We start from the raw sequence: 20,674 nt of genomic DNA, 5'->3' as shown, positions 1-20,674 counted from the left end.
CCGGAAGGTAGTAGATACCCCTCTGGCAAGGGAATAGAAGGTCGCAACACACAACCTCCAGGGGGGAGAGCCCCCCAGAGCTTGAATGGCATTAATGCTGACCGTGCAGCAAGCACGGGAAGTGGTCAGCAGGATTATTCTTTGAATGATGTCCAGTTTTCATTGATTGAGAACTGTGTTAGTTTTGCTGAACCACACAGGGTAGCATAGGTGATGGACAGGTAGAAAAATAGTTTTTTGACGAGCCTTAGGGTTCTTCTCTTTCCCCAGTCCTTTCTGGTAATTCTTTCGATCATTGCAGAGTAGTTTTTTTATTTTTCTGGGCAAATACTGTAGATGAGGTTTGAATAATAGATTTGAGTCCAGTTGTAGACCTAAGCATTTCAGTTGTTTATCCATACGGATTGTAGTGTTTCCGATCTTGATTTGTGGAGATCGATTTGGGTAAAGGCGTCCTTTCAACAGAATGGAGCTAGTCTTTGTTGCTGATATTTGCAGGTTATGATGAGCGGCCCATGTATGGAGGAATTTCAGGGCACTGTTTCCGGCGGTTTCCAGGTTTGTTCTGCTGACAAAATCGTCGGCGTAGGCTAGAGAATTAACGCACCACAGGTCTTGTTGAAGAAACTCATCGAGCACCATGTTTCAATCATGGGACCCAATATAGATCCTTGGCGACAGCCTCTATGAACTTGGCGATTTACTTGAGAATAGGGTACTGTCACTGTGATATACTTGTGTAAGATGTATTGGAGAATGGCTTTGTATAAATTTGAAGGAAGTTTTGCAAGTCAGAGCCTTCCCAGGATGCTCAGCCACCAAAGGGTGTCGAACGCCCCGGCGAAGTCTATTGAAATGACCAGAAAGTATTTCTGGGTGCAGGTGTTCGCAATTTCTATTATCTTCTGAAGGACGTCAATTGTGCATTTACAGACATCTTACTAAAATTAAGATTATAAAAACAACATTCTGCTTTCCTACTTCTAGTGCACCCCCTTTTTTTTGTTTACATAGGCCCTAGTCACTGAAATCCCAGAGTAAAAGTTTCAAACTACTGTGTACCTGGTCTGACTCCAGGAGGCCAAATGTGGGCATCGTTGGGCCCCAGAAGGGGTGTAGCAGGTAAATGGCGAGATGAACAACGATACATAACACTACACTTACAAAATCCATACACTTTTAAATCCCTGGCCTTTTACAGTGAACTGTTACACCTACAATGAAAGCAACGTGGAGATGGGGAAAATCCCTGGTGCCATTTGACATTAATATACTTTCCTTTTGTAAAATCATATTGGTTGCTGGAATGTAGGTTAGCAGCCTGGTAAAGAGATTCGATGCGTTGCTTGAATAGTTTTTCAAAAATTTTGCTGGTAATCAAGAGAAGGGCAATGGGACGATAAGAGTCCGGTAACTCGTTGTTTGGAGGGATTGTTCAGCAGATGGACATTAGCAGTTCCCCAATATAGTGGGAACCAACCAACTCTGAGGCACTGGTTGAAGAGGTTTAGGAGAAGATTGGGAGTGTATTCGCTTACCTTTTTCAGAATTTCGGGTTCCAGGTGATCTAGACCTGGTGTCTATTTTTGATCTGTAGTGCAACTTGAAGTTCCTGTTTTGTGAAGGAATCCTCTATGTTGTTTAACTGGTAAGTTTCGTTGTTTTTGCATAGTACAATTTGATCCTGTGTTGACGGGGCAACAGCTGGTCGAAAGATGTAGTTTAATATATTATTTATGGATTCCTTCCAGCCTGTCGTGATTTGTTCTTGAGGTGTCTTGGTGGAGTGGATCATTTACCCTATGTAGTAGTAGTAGTGGCACATGATGCAAGAAAGCAAGTGTAGGAGCTTATGCAGCATCAGCCAAAAAAAAAAAAAAAAAAAAAAAAAAAAAATCACACCATTCCCTCCAAATGCCTGTCCAGTTCCTCCTTAAATTTATTTAACCTATCAACTTCCACAACGACAGATGGAAGTTTGTTCCAGCAATTAACCACCCGCTGGCTAAAGGCAAATTTCCGCACATCTATTCTACATCTGTCCTTTCTTAATTTGAACTTATGTCCCCGTAGGTTGGTAATCTGAACAAGTGGAAGGATCCCATCAGAATTCAGCGTGCTCAACCCATTCAAGGCCTTATAGACCTCAATCAGATCACCGCGCAGGTGCCTAGTCTCCAGCTACTGCAATTTGCAGAACTTAAGCCTCTCTTGGTAAGAGAATCCCTTCATTCCCCTCACCAATCGTGTTGCTCTTCTCTGTACACACTCAAGCAAATCTACATCCTTCCTAAAATGAGGCCTCCAGACCTGTACGCAGTACTCAAGGCGTGGCCTGACCACTGCCTTATACAGAGGGACAATCACCTCCTTTTCCCTGCTAGCAAAATTCCTATATATCATTGACAAAACCCCATGACCCGCCCTAGCAGCCTGTCTGCACTGCTCAGAAAACTTCATATCTGACTGCACAATTACTCCCAGGTCTTTTTCATTTTCTACCACCTTAAGTGTAGTACCACACAGTTGGTACGTTTCTCTGGGGTTACTTCTACCCATATGCAGTACTTTGCATTTGTCAAGGTTGAACTTCAGTTGCCACTTCTTAGCCCACCTGCCCAAATTATCTAGATCCTGTTGCAGTAGCACACTGCCATTACTGTCATTAACAACCCTGCCAACCTTTGTGTCATCTGCAAACTTCGACATTAAGCCTGATATACCTTCATCAATATCATTGATAAATACACAAAACAACAGTGGACCCAACACCGAAGCCTGTGGGACTCCACTAATAACATTAGTCCACGAAGAGCAGCACCCATTGATTACCACCCTCTGTCTTCTCCCACTTAACCATCCTTTTATCCATTGTAGCAACTTACCCTTAATACTATTCTGCTCCAATTTGTACAGTAGTCTTCCATGCGCAACAGTGTCAAAAGCTTTCCTGAAATCCAAGTATATGATATCAAAATTATTTTTTGCATCCAGTTCCTTTGTGACCACATCATAATAACCAATCAAATTTGTCAGACAAGACTTTCCCTTAACAAACCCATGCTGTGTTTGAATTATTGCTGCAGTCTTGTCTAGATGATCCTGCAATGCATCTTTAACCAGCGACTCCATTATTTTACCCGGAACAGAAGTTAAACTAGCTGGTCTGTAATTACTCGTGTCACCTTCGATCCACCTTTGTGAATTGGGGACACATTTGCACATCTCCAGTCCGTGGGAACCTCCCCAGAGTTCAAGGATGCTCTCATAATTATGGCTAAGGGTTTGCTTAGTTGCTTTGCCGCCTCCTTTAAAATAACTGGATAGATCCCATCCACCCCAGGTGCCTTTCTTATGTTTAACTTCAACAATTTCTCCTCCACTTTGCTCTCAGTTATTACAAAATCATTAAGCACACTGCTACAATTTGATAACCTTCTTCCATTTTTAAATTGTAATGATTCCTCACGTGTGAATGTAGATGCAAAATACTCATTCAGTTTGTTTGCTATCTGAGCAGGATCATCAACAGTCGAAACATCGATGTCAAGTGGACCAATCATATTCAACCCCTTCCTTTTAGAGTTTATAAGTAAAGAAATCTTTGCTGTTTTTCTTAGCATCTTTTTCCAAAGATTTCTCGTAATCCGCCTTCGCCTGCCGAACCTCCTTTGTGACCTGATTACAGACTAGCTTATATCTGCCACAGGCTTCTGCGTCACCTGATAATTTATATGCATCCCATGCATTTTTCTTCTCTGTCACGAGTCTCATTAGTTCATTTGATAACCATTTAGGCCTAAACGTTGAACGATATTTCTTAATCGGTATATAAAGTCTAGTAGCTTCCACGATTAATTCTTTGAATGCTTCCCACTTAGAATTTACTGTTTGTAACATCGTCAGTTGATCCCACTGTACAGAATTTAAAAACTGTCCGAGACCACTGTACTCCCCTTTACGGAAGCAAAAACCCTTTCCTTTACCCCTGACGGTAGTTACCTCTTTGAGTAAATCCCACTTCAGCACACTGTGATCACTGCCACCTAGTGGTTCCTTTATCTGCAAATTCTTAATACACGAATGATCACTGCTGATAACCAGATCAAGAGTGTTACTTTCTCTGGTTGCCTCTCGAACATGCTGCTGCAGAAAACAATCATCCAATAAATCCACAAAAGTCTGACTAGTGTGTGAGTGACCAACTCACAAGTTCCAGTGAATATCTGGGAAGTTAAAATCCCCCATTATAAGACATTCTGATTTACTGGCCCACTCTATTTCTCTGTACAATTGTTCATTGTACTCATTCAAGTCATTAGGCCTATAACACACTCCTACTCTTATTTTTCCTTTCGCAGTGCTTATCTCACACCAAACTGACTCAAAAGAGCACTGTTCATCTATATTAACTGGGTGCACTTCCTTTGATTTTATGTTTTTCTTAACTAACAGCATAACACCCCCTCCCTTTCTGTCCTGTCTATCCTTTCTGTACACATTGTACTCCCCAAATTCCAGTTCTGCATTCCTTATATCTTTGTGACACCACGTCTATGCTATCCCAACAATATCCGCCTTTAATGTCTTGACCAACACTTCAAATTCATTTACTATACTTCTAGCATTGGTATACATGCTCCTATGCCTATTCCTTGTTACCCTAACACATCCAATATACCCAACTATTCCATGATGACTGCCATCCGTCCCTGAAACCCCCAACACCCCTCGCTCCAGGTCACTTCTTATTCTAATAGAAGTTGTGCAAGAATCACCTTCACCTCTGCCTGCGGTTACTGTTAAACTATTAGTCTTTGTATCCCCCCCCCCAAACTAGCAGTTTTCCGACCCACCTAACACTGCCTCGATAGCATCAGCAAATATTCTTGCACTCTTTCTATTTAAATGTATCCCATCCCTGTAGAAGCAATCTCTCCTGTTAACAAGTACAGTCCAGGCCGAAAAAATTCTACCCCTTGAGCCTTGCACAATCTTTCCAGGGCCGAATTGATCGACAAGGCTCTCATCATGTACTCCCTCCTATCGTGTCTGGGCAGAATTGCAGACACTTTCAAATTCAACCCTATTTCACGGCTTTTTTTCAACAGTGACCTGTACTTGTTGAGTAATTCCGCCGGTCTCCTACTCTTAATATCATTAGTGCCAACGTGTACAACTATATCACCTTTTGTGCCCTTAAAAGATGATATTCGCTCTACAACGTCATCAACCTTTGCCCCTGGCAGACATACCCTAGTCCTGTTCCACCTATCCTTTTTACAAAGGATGTTCCCCGTTATGGGGAGTTGATTAGTGACGATTCTGTACACCACTCCCCAGGGTTCCTCGTTACCCATGGTGGAGACCAGTTGCTCCCAGGGGAGTTCCTTCTGCCTGATCATCACAGTGTACTAGTTCCGTTTTTCCCTGTATGCTTGCTTAAGAGCTTCTACTTCAGGTTCCGGCCATGTCCGTCGTGCTCGTTGGAAGCTCTTTTTGCATTTACCTCCTGTCAGAGCTCATGTAGTTCCCGGCACAACCAAGGGACCACTCTGTCTATTGGTTTCCTTCTAGGAATGCAGGCTTCAACTGCCTTAGTGATTAGAGCGGCAACTGCACGTTTGGTGTTTCTCTGCATCATCAAGGTGGTTTTGGGTCTGGAGGTCCTGTTCTTCAGCATTATAAAAACAACATTCTGCAAGTGATTGATGGCGCCTCCGTAGCCAGTTGGGAAGGAGCAGCAGTGCGTAGCACACGCTTCTTGATTAGACCGGGGTTCGAGCCCTTCACCACCAAATACGGAAAGGTCAGGGAATGACCACCGCATATCCCGGAGCAATATGGCCTTAGTTGCTAATGCTCTAAAAATCCAAATAACAAACAAAGCAAGTAACTGAGTTGACAGGGTGACATCTATTGTGGATTCCCCCAGTGTGTTGGAAAACGTGAGGTTGTTAAGGCAATTGAATGCAGTGAATGGACTGTTTACAAGAAACTTCCAGCTGTTGCCCGTTTCTAGTTGCTCTGCAGTCTTCAGTGCTGTGCCAGCTAGGCGAGCGGCAATTGACATCTGCACCAATCAATATTCTAGCGTTTGGAAGTTCCATGGTGAGTTCTTGAAGGTAGGTTATTACTGGGAGGATGTCCTTGCCCGGTGTACAGTACAAGGAGACCACATAGAATTTTCCCATAGGATTGATGGGAACCCCGGGCATGGCAGAGATTTTAGTGACCGTGTAGTCCGGTTTGCAAATCAACACAGCCACACACCATGACACTGAACTATTTTGTACGAAGCAGAATTGCATTTGACGGTTTTGGCTAATGTGTATGGTTCTTGTAATAAGAGGATGTCAATGTTTTCTTCCTCAGTTTTCTGGCCGGCAACTGCTTTGGGCATTATTTTGTAACAGGGTTATATTGTTTGTTTATGGCGTATATCCATAGTTTATTCTTAATTGTTGAATACTCTTTCCTATTAGATAGAACCAGTTGCTGTTCCAGACAGAGTGAGCGTGGCCCATATTTTGTAGGTTGCAGTTGGCACATATTGAATCATCTGATTTATGAGGATAGGAGTTATATTCATGACCTTTATGCGTACAATGGCCACCGTGGACTCTGAGTACTAGTACGTATAGTGTGGCCAAAGCGGCAGCATCCACTTTCTTTGAAGCAGTGGTTGCCCCAGTTAGAACTTCCATCCCGCGATTTCATTTGGTAGTTTGGGCTGATGATAGCCTCAGGGGCTTCCTCTGGGATTTTTTGTAGGTTCCTATGATATAACTCGTTTGTGACTATCTGGATTTAGATCCTTATCAACGTTAAAGATAATGGATGGGCCTTTCTCTTTGGGGATCTCTGCAATCAGGCTATTCAGAATTTGTCACATCCTCTTGCGTTTCAGTCACTGTTATGACACCAGTGAGTCTTGTCTTATTGATTTTCGAATTTTTTAGATCTGTAGTTAGGTTGGTTATAACTGTTTTACTTGCTCACTAGTTTGAGCGGGATCAGAGGCCACCGACGTAAGTACAAGGTGTGATTTTGGTAGTAGATTTTCCTTCTTTGTCATTTGATCTTGGTTGGTGGTCTAAGTTCCTCAGCGTTTCCGCGAAAGTAGGGGCGCGCTGCAGAATTTGTTCGCTCCTACATTCCATGTATGCATTAAGTTTCACGGCGTTGACTTTATATTTGAGGTGTACATTTAGGACCGTTTCAAATTTGGTCCACAGTCCGACCAGTTCACCGCGCAGAGTTATGGTAATTCTATTTGTAGGGTCCTTTAGCTTGTTTTCTAGCTGTATTCTGTTTTAGGAATTGCTCAAGAACATTTCCCTCTGGGAGGGAGGTGTCCGTAGGCGGAAAGCCAGGTTGTTTGCTTCCTCAGTAGGTTTTTGTTGGGAGGATGCTTCCTCCTGTTCCTTCACTTCACACTGCGATCTGGTTTTGTGTTTTGATTTTTGCCCTGTCGGTTTCTTGTATTTCTTTTATGGAGCAGGTAGGTGTAGACGTCAGAGTGCCTGGCATATGGTTGACTGGACCCAGGTATCCCAGCAGAACATTGCCCAAAGCATGACACTACTGCCACCGGTTTGTTTTCGTCCCACTGCATCCAGGCGCCATCAATTCCCCAGGTAAACTGCGCACACGTGACGGGCCGTCCATATGTGCAACAGGAAATGTCATTCAAGAGACTAGACGACCTTATCACTCATGGTCCAGTTTCGATGCTCGCGTGCCCATTGTAGGCAGTGTCGCTGGTGAACTGTGGTTAGCATGGACACTGAGCGGCTACGCAGCCCCATTTTCAGCAGGGTTCCATGTACTGTGTGTTGTAACACATTACTCCCTTCACCAGCATTCCAATTACCGGCGAGTCGTGCTACAGTCGCCACGTACCATCCGGGAGAGCCTTCACACATCGAGCATCGATGAGCCGTAGTCATCCGACTCGCCGGCGGTTTGCGGGTTTCCCCTCCTGGGACCACTTTCGGTAGATACTAACCACGGCTAACCGTGAGCATCCCACCAGCGGTGCCGTCTCGGATATGCTCTGACCCAGTCGTCGGCCATTACAATTTGGCCTTTTTCAAACTCGTTTAAGTGCGCTGCTTTTCCCATCTGAAGAGCAAGAGTAACTGATTAACGGAGCTCAGTATCTGGTGTTTTTTTTATACCTTGTCCCGACCCGCGCACGCACCGTAGTTCACCTCCAGTTGCTTCGATTTGCATAACGACTCGCTGGTCAATTTTTCGGCTCATGGGTGTAAGTACAAAGTAGTATAAATGAAATCAACAGCATTTTTAGTATGAAAAATGTGCTTTAATATTTTTCATTGTTGCTGTGTCTCTTGGTTTCATATTTTGGGACGCAGCTACCTGAAGGTCTGGTTCCAAGATGTTTATTTCTAAACGTGGTTTTAGTGAAAGTCACCTCATATAGGTACGTTGATCCAAATGGAAGGATTGCATCACTCGCTCTGCTTACCAAATCATCCACGGATCACGCCATGGACCATTTCGCGGACTCCACTGCTCCAGCGCAGTAGGTTGTTCGGCTTTTTATACTGCAAAACTAGGCAGCATAGTCCATTACGAATGGGGTGGTCATAATTCATTGGCACTGACCATGTAAGATTGATCCTCGAATACGCAATGAAACGGATTAACCAGTGTGAAGACACTAATGTGAGAATTTATTGTTAAAGAATGCGACAAAAGTGGGAATTGTACTGCTCAAAGAAGATACCCACAACACTTCGGTGTGATAGACCAATAAACCAGAGTGTGTTGATGTTTGTGGATCAATTTTAGGGAAAAGGCAGTGTTTCAGAGTCCTGGACGAAATGTCATCTGATTTAAATCTATGTGCTTTTTATCCCTGGGGTTATCTCAAAAACAACGGTTTCAAAATAATCCACAAGCCAATCCTGTGTTTAAGACAGCGATTGAAGATAATTGTTATGAATTTCATAGCACTACTAAATACTGTTAATTTCTGTTTCTAAATAATATTATACGTTCTTGAGGAAAATAGTATAATGGATTAAAAAAAATAAATATTTTAAAAAAAGAGATTAAACTTAACTGATCGCTTCAATATAAAAACCATTCAATTGATTTTGAATTCGATATACGTTAAATCACTGGGCGATCATTCAAATGAATGAAGTTGAGCTAGACTATCTATAGTGCGATCAGCAAAACCAATGACTTTTTGCAGGAAAGAAACAAGTCTTCAATGCTTCCATCTACCTTACTGAATTTCTTACGTAGATAAAAACAAGCTGCTTCAAGTGGTCTCAAATTTTATTTAAATAGCAAAATACTACAAATTCTTAATAAAATACATGATTCAAATAAAATATTCGGAGAACGTTCGTGACACTGTAAAACAGTCTACTCTAAATTCAGGAAAGGCTATTAAAATCTTGTATAATGACTGTTGTATTAGTGTGCTTTGAGCTAAACCAGTTTATACTTCAATCGACGAGTCGGTCATGAAGGAGTAATCCCGGCCATTTCTTGATATACTGCCGAATCACCTGGCCACTTGAATATTCCTCAGTCCTTGGCTGAAAAAAAATAAATAATAAAATAATCATTAAGATTTGTCTAAAGCAGTTTTAAACTTACTATGTCATTCATTGACAGGCATTGTAATTAAAGATATCTACGTTTGTATTCCCACCATACATTTCAATTTGCACAGAAATATTCTTAAGCTTTTATACAGGAACCTTATGAAGAAAGGCTCAAGTTCTGCAAGTTGTAGCATCTGGAGACGATCTGATTTGAGGTGTATAAGGCCTTGAATGGTTTGGGCAGGCTCAATGCCGACGGGATATTTCCGCTTGCTCAGAACCTCAGGGAGGGGATATATTCAAATTGAGGAAAGACAGTTGTAGAATAGATGTGCGGAAGTTTGCTTTTAGCCAACAGGTAGATGATTGCTGGAACAGACTTCCATCTGTTGTTGTGGAAGTTGATAGCTTAAATAAATTTAAGGCTGAACTAGACAAACATTTGGAGTGACCGCATGGGTGAAATTGAAGTTATTTTTTTTTTGTCTGATTCTGTATAAAGCTTCCGGTACACTTCACCGGTGAAACGTCGGTCCATACGCACCAGGGATACAATTCCTGCCAGCAAAAGATGCCCCCGTAATAAACAACCACCGCTACATGCGTGGATAGTGGCATAACGCAGGATGAGCCCATAGACTTGTTGCTTGCACTACACAAGAAATTTGTCGGAGTGTTGCACCAGGTATTTGTACTCATCTGACAAGCACACTAGTTTCTAGTCCAGTGTCCAACCAGGGTGTGACACCTTGGCATTCGCATCCGACGATGGTCAATGTTGAGGAAAGGGTGCATCTTGAGTCGTCTGCTGTGGAACCCCATACGTTTCAGTTGCGGTGCATCAGCATTTGAGATACTATTCCTTCATTCCCCGTATTGTATTGCGATGTCAACTGTCGCACAGTGACCTGCAGTTTAGCCGTACTTATGTAACATCCACCTTACGTAATTCTTTACAGTTCTGTCGGGTCCACCTGACGCACGAGCTTCCAAAATCGCGCCCTTTTGAACTGATATTTTTACTACGTCTCATAATTGTTACTTTATCGCTTTTACTTGCACGACCAGATGCAAATTACCACTGCTCTAGAGTACGAAGTTGTTCGCTTTTTATACTGCGAACTATGCGGCATAGTCCTTTAGGAATGGGGGTGGTCATGGATCAGTGATCACTGAGCATATGTACAAGACGGATATTCTCGAATATGCAATGAAACGGATTAACCAGTGTGAAGACACTGATGCGAATTCTTATGCATTCTTTGACTGAGAATGAGTCGGGCAGCGTAATGACCCAAAGAGCAAGCAATCAATGGAACACTAAAGAGGCTCACCAGCTAAACATTCAGAATCCAAGATTTTGCTTGGGGGTGGGGGAAGTAGTTCCTTTTCTACCACGTTAGTGTCCACTTCAGTAATGCTCATACTTCATCGTCTAAGAGGAACTTCTTAGTACCAGTTAAACTTAATTTGTGTTACCAGGTGGCAGAATGCATTCATCTGGCAACCATTAACTTTGAGCGTTACATGGGGAACTGATGACATATTTCGAAAATTCGCCCTCGCATATAACGATGTCACACGACCACTAACACAGAAAATTTGCCACTTCTGTTTCACTTTCTTGCAACAACTACCATGCCGCTAAATTTAGATCCAGATATTCAAATTTAAGGTACAAAGTCGAAGAATGTTTAATTGCGGGCAATTAATACAAGAAAACTGAAAAACAGATTCTTCACTCAAGCTGAACAAACGCTTAAAAACGTGAGCTAATTGGGCCAAATTTTGCAGATTTATTCAAGAAACGTATAGAGTTCTGCACACAGGGTGTGGAGGTTATTTCAACAAGTTGTCTAAACGGTTTAACACCCCTCCCTCGCCCAACAAAAGAAACTAATAGCACTTCCAGTTCAAAATAAGACTAATTACTTAAATTTCTACTTTTCTATTTCAAGAAACACTTGGCATCTTTTTTGTCGCTCTGCACTTAAGAAAATTTGTATAAAACAGTTCTAGGCGAACAACTCCCCCCACCCCACCCCTCAGAAATGCGCAATCACTAACTCTTAGGGTAACATAATTAGAATTTCTTGAAAACTGTTCTTAGTTTCAAACTACTTTAATATTTATTATTAATTAATACACAGAATGGACTCACCTGAATCCACTAAGGAATGCTACTACTTTTTTCAAGAAAAAAGCTACAGCTCGTATAACTCCAATCATTTTTGGAGTTCTTCCAGAGCTTTCTACTGCGGCGACAGTACTCAGCACATTCTCCGCCAACTGGGTCACCATCATCATTTGGTCCACAACGCTACTGACGCCAACGAGAAGATTGTTCTTTCGTTCTACTGATGCATCTGGATCTTTAACTGGAACAACCGGCTGGGAATAGAATCTGGAGGTTATGAAGTTCGTTATCATAGGCAGAAGGTTCAGTAATGACGTTACGGGAGAGGATCTGATGTCGGTTGATTCTAGTGGAATAGAATACAGTGTGATCGAATGCTATTTGCAGAAAATGATTAAAATCTGAATATTGAAGGACTGTGGGGGAAAGAACATTCTTCCAGGAAGGTCAATAATTTGCACCGAAATTTAGCATTTTTTTGGATAAAAAAAGTGTTATGAATAAGGTACACATCTTCGAATTATCTTTTTTTCTAATTCAGTAAAATTAAGGTTGCCTCGATAAAACGATAAGTGATCTACTCAGCAACCACCAGAGAGAGAGAAAGAAAGAAAAGTCGGAGGCATACTAAATTTAACCCCCCACACGCATTTCCCAGTTAGTGGATTTGCCGGTTTGGGGAAGTTGCGCATTTTTATGCTGTTTTCATGCTTCAGTTTCGGTCCGAACCATTATGGTTTTAGTCACATTCTCTTAGGTTATCTCAATAAGTAACATAACCAGATCTTATCAAACCGAATAAAAACATTGGGATTCCTAAAAATATTTTGCAGACTACTGTTTCATTGGCGGTAAATTTATTATTCATACAGTGCATTAACATTCAAGGCCGTATATTTGCGCTGTGCACTATGGATATGTTTTGCATGTGCACGTTGAAAGACTCGAAAAAACTCGAGGGAAACAGTGGTGAAGGTGCAATGACGCCAAGTCCGTCGCCATGGGCGAGGTTGACACGGTTGGACGTTAAAAAAACGTGGGGGAGTGGAAAGGATTTAAGAATTACTCGTCTCCGACGAAATTCGAACATTAACTTCTCCATAAAGAGACACGTGGCAAAATTACTGTCACAGGGGGTAATAATTTTTTTTTTCCCTGTTTATACTCTGGGACGACCACACGGCCAGAGTTCATAAGATACGAGAAGCAGCAGTATTTAGCAGTCCCTGATTTGAACCCTCCCCCACCACTCACTTATAGCACGTACTTATATACACCTTTGCCTGACCACTTGGCTATTAAGCTTACATCATGTGATGAAAGGTTGTGTGCGATGATTCCTTTAAAGGAATAATCAAATGCAAAGTTGTGTGCGATGATTCCTTTAAAGGAATAATCAAATGCAAACTTTTTATTCGTGGTGGTTATCCATCCTGAATTTAAACTTAATGCATTTTTAGCATAACGTTATGTCTTTCCCGCCGCGTTGCGCATTTAACCTAGGCGCAGTGAAAGAAATTATAACCTTATGATGTAAAATAAGTATTAATTACAGTGCAAACGTGTTTGAAACTTGAATTGCTGACCGTTGCGTTATTTGAAACAAGTACAATGTAAAGAACAAGCTTTGTTATCAAATGAAAGTTATATTATATAGACGAAAAAGAACTAGAGAGAATACCCATTTAGAAAACGAGATAAAGGTACTGTAAGACTTTTTACTGTTAAGGGAGTCTGCAGCGGCGTGAAATGTCTTCAGTCTTATTTTGCAAAGAGCTGTTAATTCTACTTTTCTCAAAAAACTAACTTTTCTAATTTAATGAATGAAGTAGAGTACCAGCTCTTTGACAAATTAGACTAAAAAAGTTTGACGCCACGGCAGACTTTCTTACAGCAAAAAGTCTTAGTACTTTTACTCGTTTTTTGTATAGATATTCTCGCCCCACTTTTTTCTTTTAAACAGCAAAGAGTGTCTTACAGCATTTTTTCTGTTTTCCACTGCAAAATGTGTCACTTAAGGCAGTGCTACTCAAAATGTGGTCCGCGAACTGTTTGTTACAGGTCCGCAACGAACTGAAAATTCGTCGCGAACTGTAAATAAAAGGAACTGGTCCTTCAACACAGTTTGAGAAGCACTGACTTAGGAAACATTTGTATTTTAAAAACTCAGTGGTCAAAACAGCTAACACTAGTGTTAACACCACTTATTAATTTTCATAAGTTCAGATTCATTATCTACTGCGGTATTTAATGCATATGCTTTTAGAATTACGTATATTACTAAACGTCTTTAGCAGAATCCAGTCGTTGCTATCGACCCCAACGAAGGTATGGATGCCATGAAGAGAATTCTTAACGTTGTACCATTCAAGAGATGGATGAAGAAATTGCTAGTCTCATATTGCGCTTCACCCGGAAGAAAAAACTAACGTAACCTTTTTCACTAGTCAAAAATGAGTCGTAAAACCCATGCATCTTTTGCTTGAATCCGTCTTGAATTTGCCATGCCCACAACGCGGTGCAGCCATAATTTGGATAGTCTAGCCTTTACAAGTTTCTTCATAGTATTGCGCATCTGGCAATATTATTGGTAAGGCTACAGAACACGGTGCCCCTTTGAAAATCACGTCGAGAAGATGGGGGAAAGCAGTGATGTATGGTTCGTAACTCCGCCCACTCACTGCGTTTCCCCTCTTCTCGACAACTGCATGTAGCGAATGTCACGCGACATAACAGTATGGCGGCGCTGAAAAACAACGAAATTAACTACAATACAGCAATTTTTTCGGAGCAGCAACCAAAATAATTATACGTAAAAATAATTTTTTCAAAAGAAAAAAAAAATGAGACGCAGTAAACGACCAATTTTCGGCAAATAACTCCCGAAGTTAAGTAAAAAGGTAACCTAAAAACAACCATTTTTCATTAGACAAATGAAAGTCGATTAAAAACGTGACTCCCATTATATATATTTTTTCTTCGTCCGACTGGTTTTTGCTTGAATCCTATCGGAAGTCGCGTAAAAACCTAACCATTTTTCACTAAACACAAATGAAAGTCGATTAAAAACATAACTCCCATTATTTTTTTTTTTTCGTCCAACGACTAGTTTTTGCTTGAATCCTTCCGGAAGTCGCGTAAAAACAACCTATTTTTGCTAAACAGAAACGAAAGTCAATTGACACGTGCAACGAACAATAAAATTGCTCTTTGCATAAATACAAAACGGCAATATAGAATTGTTTTTTTTTTTTTGAAAAGAAAAAACGGACAATACTAGGTTAATGATACGTGAAATTAACACATCAATATAAATTAAACTAAACTCACCTCATCAGTCCTGACCTGTAGGCTTGTATATCTTCCGAACCCCCCCCCCCCCCCTACAGGAAAGCCATCGTTCTATTTTCGCTGCCAGAGTGCATACGCCGCCACATATATTCTTCGAGGTACGAGTCGAACTGACCATCCACTGTTCTAGATGGCAGTTGCCGTTTAATGGCACTCCACGTTCCCTCGATACTGTTGGTGTTTGCTCCAGTTTCAGGGTCGGTAAAATGAAGCGAGTCGTTTACTGAAATGTGCTTAAAACCTTCATCCTCCAGACAATTTTAAGACTTCCAGCAGTCTGAAACAATAGTTGTTCCGGGAAAAATGGAAGTCTTAATGTTGTCAAGGAGGACTTCTTTACTCCTATTTTCAACAACCCTGAAAAAACACCGTTATGTGCCTCGTTCAATCCCACCAAACACAGAGCCCATTTACTCTTTTTCCTCTATTATACTTTCTCTTGGCAAACTTGCTCTCATAAATTTCAACCACAACACCCTCGCCACCTTTCACAAAAACTGCGCCAGTCACTCACCATGGTGTGACTTACACCCATCTCACTCAAAACATTCGCACGGTACCTTCTCCGCCTAATAATGGGCGAGAAGGACCTCAATCATTCTTAATTTACTTTCAGAAAACCACGATCCCTTTCGTAGACCTTTGAACGTGAGGAGGATTGGCCCCTTTCTTTCTGCACACCCACTCAAATCCATCCCTAATGTCCTTTCGCTCGGCCAATCACATCACACATCCACACTGAAAACACTTATACACAGAAGCAATCAAATTCACACTCCAACCACAGCCTCACATCCGTCCCTTTTCAAACCATGCAACATTCTCGCACTCACTCGCTCCATTGGGACTAAACAAAGGCAAAAAAAAAAAAAAAAAAAACACAAAACAGACAAACACAAAAAACCAAGAAAATGTGACGGCAGCAAAAAGCAAAAGGAACAGTTTACCTGCAGGATGGAACGGGATAACGACAAACTCAGGACCACGAGACAAGAAGCAGCTGAGCACCGTACACAGTAGAAACCAGCATTCAAAAGAAAGAATACGCAACGAATTTCGCATTTAGTGCTCCAGTTACGTCATATCACGTGAGTCCGCGTGAAACGAAGAGGGATGCATCAGTGGGCGGGGTCACAACCTGTCAATCACTGCTTTCCCCCGTTCTGATTGCCAATTACAAGAGTGCACCGTATATTGGAGTAAGGCCTAATTTTCAATGCTCATTTTCTGTTTGTCTCTAAAAAATATTATGCTGATAGCATTGCCAACGTTCTACATCAGAATAATAAAACACAGCAACCAATAATGTAACAATGTCTACATAATGTTGCATTTAAAATGTACCCCTGCGCTTCTCACCCTTCTCCTAATCATGTCCCTTGTTATAAGAGATGGAAATAGAATGCAGCCTGCTGGCGAAAAACAAGCAACTTCTTGCTTGTACCTAATACCGGAACAAAATTTGAATTAAAATTAGTTGCTTACCACAGTGCATGTCGTTCGTGGATCCTTTGTCGTTTAAAAAGTTCCAAAAACGAGAGCATTTGTATTTAACGACGTAGCAGTTACTTTGAAAATAATTGCTACGTCGAATAATTCTATCCCCCCCCCATATGAATTGCAGTTACGTTCTCTAGATTAACCGGACTGAAATGTTTTCAATAATTTCATTACTTCATTCATGAAGTTTCTAGCAGTAGGGGGGGGGGGGAAAGATAAACTGATTTATTGGGACAGTTCCAACGTGGAAGGAAATCTGTCATAGGATCGAGGGGCCAGTTTCATGATAGTGTGACTCGTGGAAAGCCGCCCTAATGCTCCTTCGCATGGCACTGCTTTAATTGTAGAATTGAATTATAAAAAAAAAAAAAAAAATTAGCAGCATTTTTGAGCCTGAAGTTGCTCACGCACTGACTGCAAATAGGTATATTGAATTAAATAGGAATGTCCAATTAAAGCCAATAGTTACTGAAAATTCTAGCACCGATTTTTTTTTTTTTTTTTTTTTTGTACATATGCATTCCCCACTCTTGGAGAATGAAAACGTACAGTTCACTCTTGAATAACCACATGAACATTACATGGTCTTTACCACCTCCATAAGTCCAACGGTATTGAACACTTCGGAAATTGGATGGAAGTGGTCTATATTTCTGGTTATTGTTCAGGATGTATCGAAAGATTGTGTGTGGGGGAGGGCCTCAGGCGTTACTTATTTTTTCATTTCAAATAATAAAATTTTCTTATAACTCTTAGAACTAAAAAACAAACAAATAAATTACACCGAAATCAAGCTTACGTAGAACATTGATTTAAACTACATTTAAAGTAAAATTTCTCTACATAATTCTCAAATCCCTTTTTCGAATGATCTTGTTTGCATCATACAAATGAAAATTGCCATGGAATTATCATAATTCTATCTTATTTTCACTTACTTTCTGTGGACTCAGTAGTACTTTGTTCAACATCAGGCTCGCTTTCACCTGCACAAGGTTTAAGAATCACTGCTAAAATAAAAATAACTAAAATTAAGCACGATTTGTCCATATTCGCGTTGATCATGGATATTATACACTAATCTCATAAATAGATAGCCTAAAGAGCTATTTCAACACCACGAGCTGATTCCCTCTCGTCACTACCAAAACAACTTTCTACTAAATATCGCCTTCAACTGAACAATATATCAACTAAAGAAGTCTAAAAGTAAACACAGATTAAAGATCACACGATTAATTTAGTATTATACCGCCCCCTATAATATTTCTGGAAAATTTTTGGAAATTGTGAATTGTCCTATTTTGATAGAATATAATATAATCCTTTGGAGGTGCCATTTAAATTAATGGCTTTCGAGACAACCATTACGTATGAAAAATCCTTCGAAATTAGGAATCGTCCAATTTCATGGAATATGATACAATTCTTTGAAGACAGCATTTATATTAAGGCTTTCAGACAGCCATTATATCTAAATACACAATGCCTATCTACTGTAAAACATTATTGTTATTATTATTATTGCTCTTATATTATTTCTCCCTTATTGGGTGTTCCACCTCGTGAATAGTATTGCTACCAAGTACACAGGGTGGTTATCCTTATGTCTGGTGTTACTGTTGGTTGAGAAACTCTCTGACTGTCCTGCAGGTGATCACGATTGCGACTTTCTGGAGTTTCTTGTAGGTGTTCGCTGGGAGACCTATTGCTGCTAGGCAGTTATGTAGCGTCATTGGCACCATACTTGTGGTTGACATGATGATCGGGATGGTCGTTACTTGTTGCATATGTCACATCTTTTTGATCTCCTGTCTTAGGTTCGTGTACTTCCTGATTTTTTCCCCATGGGTTTTCTGCAGGTTGCCAGTGTTGGGCACCACAATGTCAATCAAATAGGTAGCCTTTTCCTTCTTGTCCACAAGGGTTATGTCCGGTCTATTGTGCGGGATTGTCCTATAAGTTGTTATGACACGGTCCCAGTACAGTTTGTGGGTTGGGGGGTCTCTAGTACTGCCTGGGGTTCGTACTTGTAGTACGGCACACTTTCTTCGATGAGCTGGTATTTCATTGGTAGCTTCTGATCTATTATCCTGGCTACCTGGTCGTGTCTATGAGTGTACTCAGTCTGGGTACCTTGCAACCCGTGGTGATGTGATCGTTTCTGAGGCCAGGTGGCATCGTCGACATGTGTCATCGGACAATCCGGGCTCCTTGGCAATGTATTTTCTATAGTTTCTGGTGTTTATTACCTGGTCTGGGATGGCGAGCATGAATCCTTCAGTATCGGGAAAGAGCGTCCTGCTCGTGAGCCATGTATTGGAAGCAATTTAATCTATGTGATCTTGATGGAGATCATTGTAGTGTCTTCTCTGCCTATCTTTCTAGCTTCATTTGTACCTAATGGTTGAGGAAGTACTCCTCGCTTAGGTCGAGTGGGGTATACCGCTTGTCTATCTTCCTTATGTCCTGGTGGAGTGCTGCTGTGTGTTTCTGGAAGTAATCCTTCAGGTTAACTATCACTGTCTTCTGTTGCTCAATGAAGTCTGTCAGGCCCCTTCCTCCTTCTTTCCGGGCAATTATCAGTCTCTCCACGGCAGATTTCGGGTGGTGTTGGCGGCTCTTGGTCGTCATTGTCCTTGTCTTTCTCGTGATATCCTCCAGCTCGATGTTAGTCGAGCCCGAATGTGTATGTTAGTACTGGAGCTGCATAGGTTTTATGGCTTTAACTGTGTTCCCTCAGTTCAGCTTTGCTTTCAGCAGGCTTCTGAGTCTCTGATGGTATTTTTCGGTCAGGCAGGCCTTAATTTCCTTGTGCTGTAACTGCTGAGCCTGCACCATCCCCAAGTATTTGTAGGTCTCTCCCACTGCCATGGCGTCCATCTCTTTGCCAGTCAGTAGCTGGTAGTTTCGGTTGACTAATTTTCCCTGGTGCAATCCGTGAGTTTTGCATTTGTCTAGACCAAATTCCATCCTAATATCATTGAAGATACAAGAAATCCGGCGAAATACAGGCCAATCACATGTCTCCCAACGATGTACAAGATCCTGACCAGCTGCATAACTAAGAAGATATCAGACCACTTAGAGAGTCAGAACATAATGGCCGAACAGCAGAAAGGATGCAAGCGGAGGAGAAAAGAATGCAAGGAGCAATTAACCATAGATGCTGCAGTTATGGAGCAAGCATTCAAGAAGCACTGCAACCTATACACGGCCTACATCGATTACCGCAAGGCCTTCGACTCTGTACTTCATAGCTGGCTAATAGAGACCCTGAAGATCTACAAGGTTAATTTGATATTGACAAACTTCCTATGAGCAACAATGGCGAAATGGAGTACCACCATTAAGGTCGAGAACATAACAACCAGGCCAATCCCCATTAGAAGAGGAACCTTTCAGGGAGATGCTCTGAGCCCACTATGGTTCTGTCTTGCACTCAACTCGCTATCCACCATGCTCAACGGCAGCAAGTATGGATATAACCTCAAAGAAGGAAGAAAGAACCTGTACACCCTCACCCACCTGATATACATGGATGACATCAGCCATAAAGTACCAGGAAACTAAAGGCTTTTTTTTTTTTTTTTTTGCTTCACTGTCCAAAAACAAAAAAGTACAATAAAATAAAGAACTGAATGAAAATTAATATATATATATATATTAATTTTCATATTATATTAAATAAAAATCATTTATTTATAAATCATTTATATTAAATAAAAAAATCTCTGTGTTTTCCTCCTCATGCTGGTAATTATCTAGCTGGCCTTTGAAGATCCCTAAGATGTCAGCCTCAACTATCCAAGGAGGTAATTTATTCCAATAATTAACAACTTGTTGGCTAAAAGAAGACCTCTTGAAATCTCTTTGCAATTTGAATTTATGGCCTTTAGTTATGAGATGATTTATAACAGCGAAATTTTTGCTCATCTCACCAAGCGGGTTACCCGCCTTTGCCCTCCCCCCCCTTTTTTTTTGGTCGCAGTTCTCCATACTTGGACACAGTATTCCAAGTGTGGTCTTTCATTTAGATATTTCTTATACATTGGGATTATAATCTCCATATCTCTACAAGCAAATGTTCGATAAA

General features: G+C 41.1%; 1 protein-coding gene across 1 annotated transcript; it reads right to left on the bottom strand.

Annotated features, from left to right (window-relative positions):
* Window positions 1-9,351: 9,351 nt before the first annotated feature.
* Window positions 9,352-17,756, bottom strand: LOC150084329 (uncharacterized). Its single transcript, XM_090375175.1, has 3 exons — window positions 17,517-17,756; window positions 11,752-12,073; window positions 9,352-9,581 (listed from the first exon to the last, which is right to left on the bottom strand). Exons 1-3 carry the CDS (start codon window positions 17,641-17,643, stop codon window positions 9,548-9,550), a joined length of 483 nt encoding a protein of 160 aa, XP_090231301.1. The 5' UTR covers window positions 17,644-17,756; the 3' UTR covers window positions 9,352-9,547.
* Between the last annotated feature and the right edge of the window lie 2,918 nt (window positions 17,757-20,674).

This window comes from Mastigoproctus giganteus, chromosome 6 (assembly GCF_048544385.1).
Source record: "Mastigoproctus giganteus isolate SK-2022 chromosome 6, ASM4854438v1, whole genome shotgun sequence".
NCBI classification, from domain to species: domain Eukaryota; kingdom Metazoa; phylum Arthropoda; class Arachnida; order Uropygi; family Thelyphonidae; genus Mastigoproctus; species Mastigoproctus giganteus.
The sequence above is the reverse complement of the archived record's forward strand: the minus strand, read 5'-3'. Positions and strand labels throughout refer to the sequence as shown.

Coding starts and splice junctions, on each gene's coding strand:
- LOC150084329 (XM_090375175.1), bottom strand. CDS start 17,643: ATGATCAACGCGAATATGGACAAATCGTGCTTAATTTTAGTTATTTTT. Junction 12,074..17,516: donor TACTACTGAGTCCACAGAAA/GTAAGTGAAAAT, acceptor CTATTCCACTAG/AATCAACCGACATCAGATCC. Junction 9,582..11,751: donor GCATTCCTTAGTGGATTCAG/GTGAGTCCATTC, acceptor ATTTTTTTTCAG/CCAAGGACTGAGGAATATTC.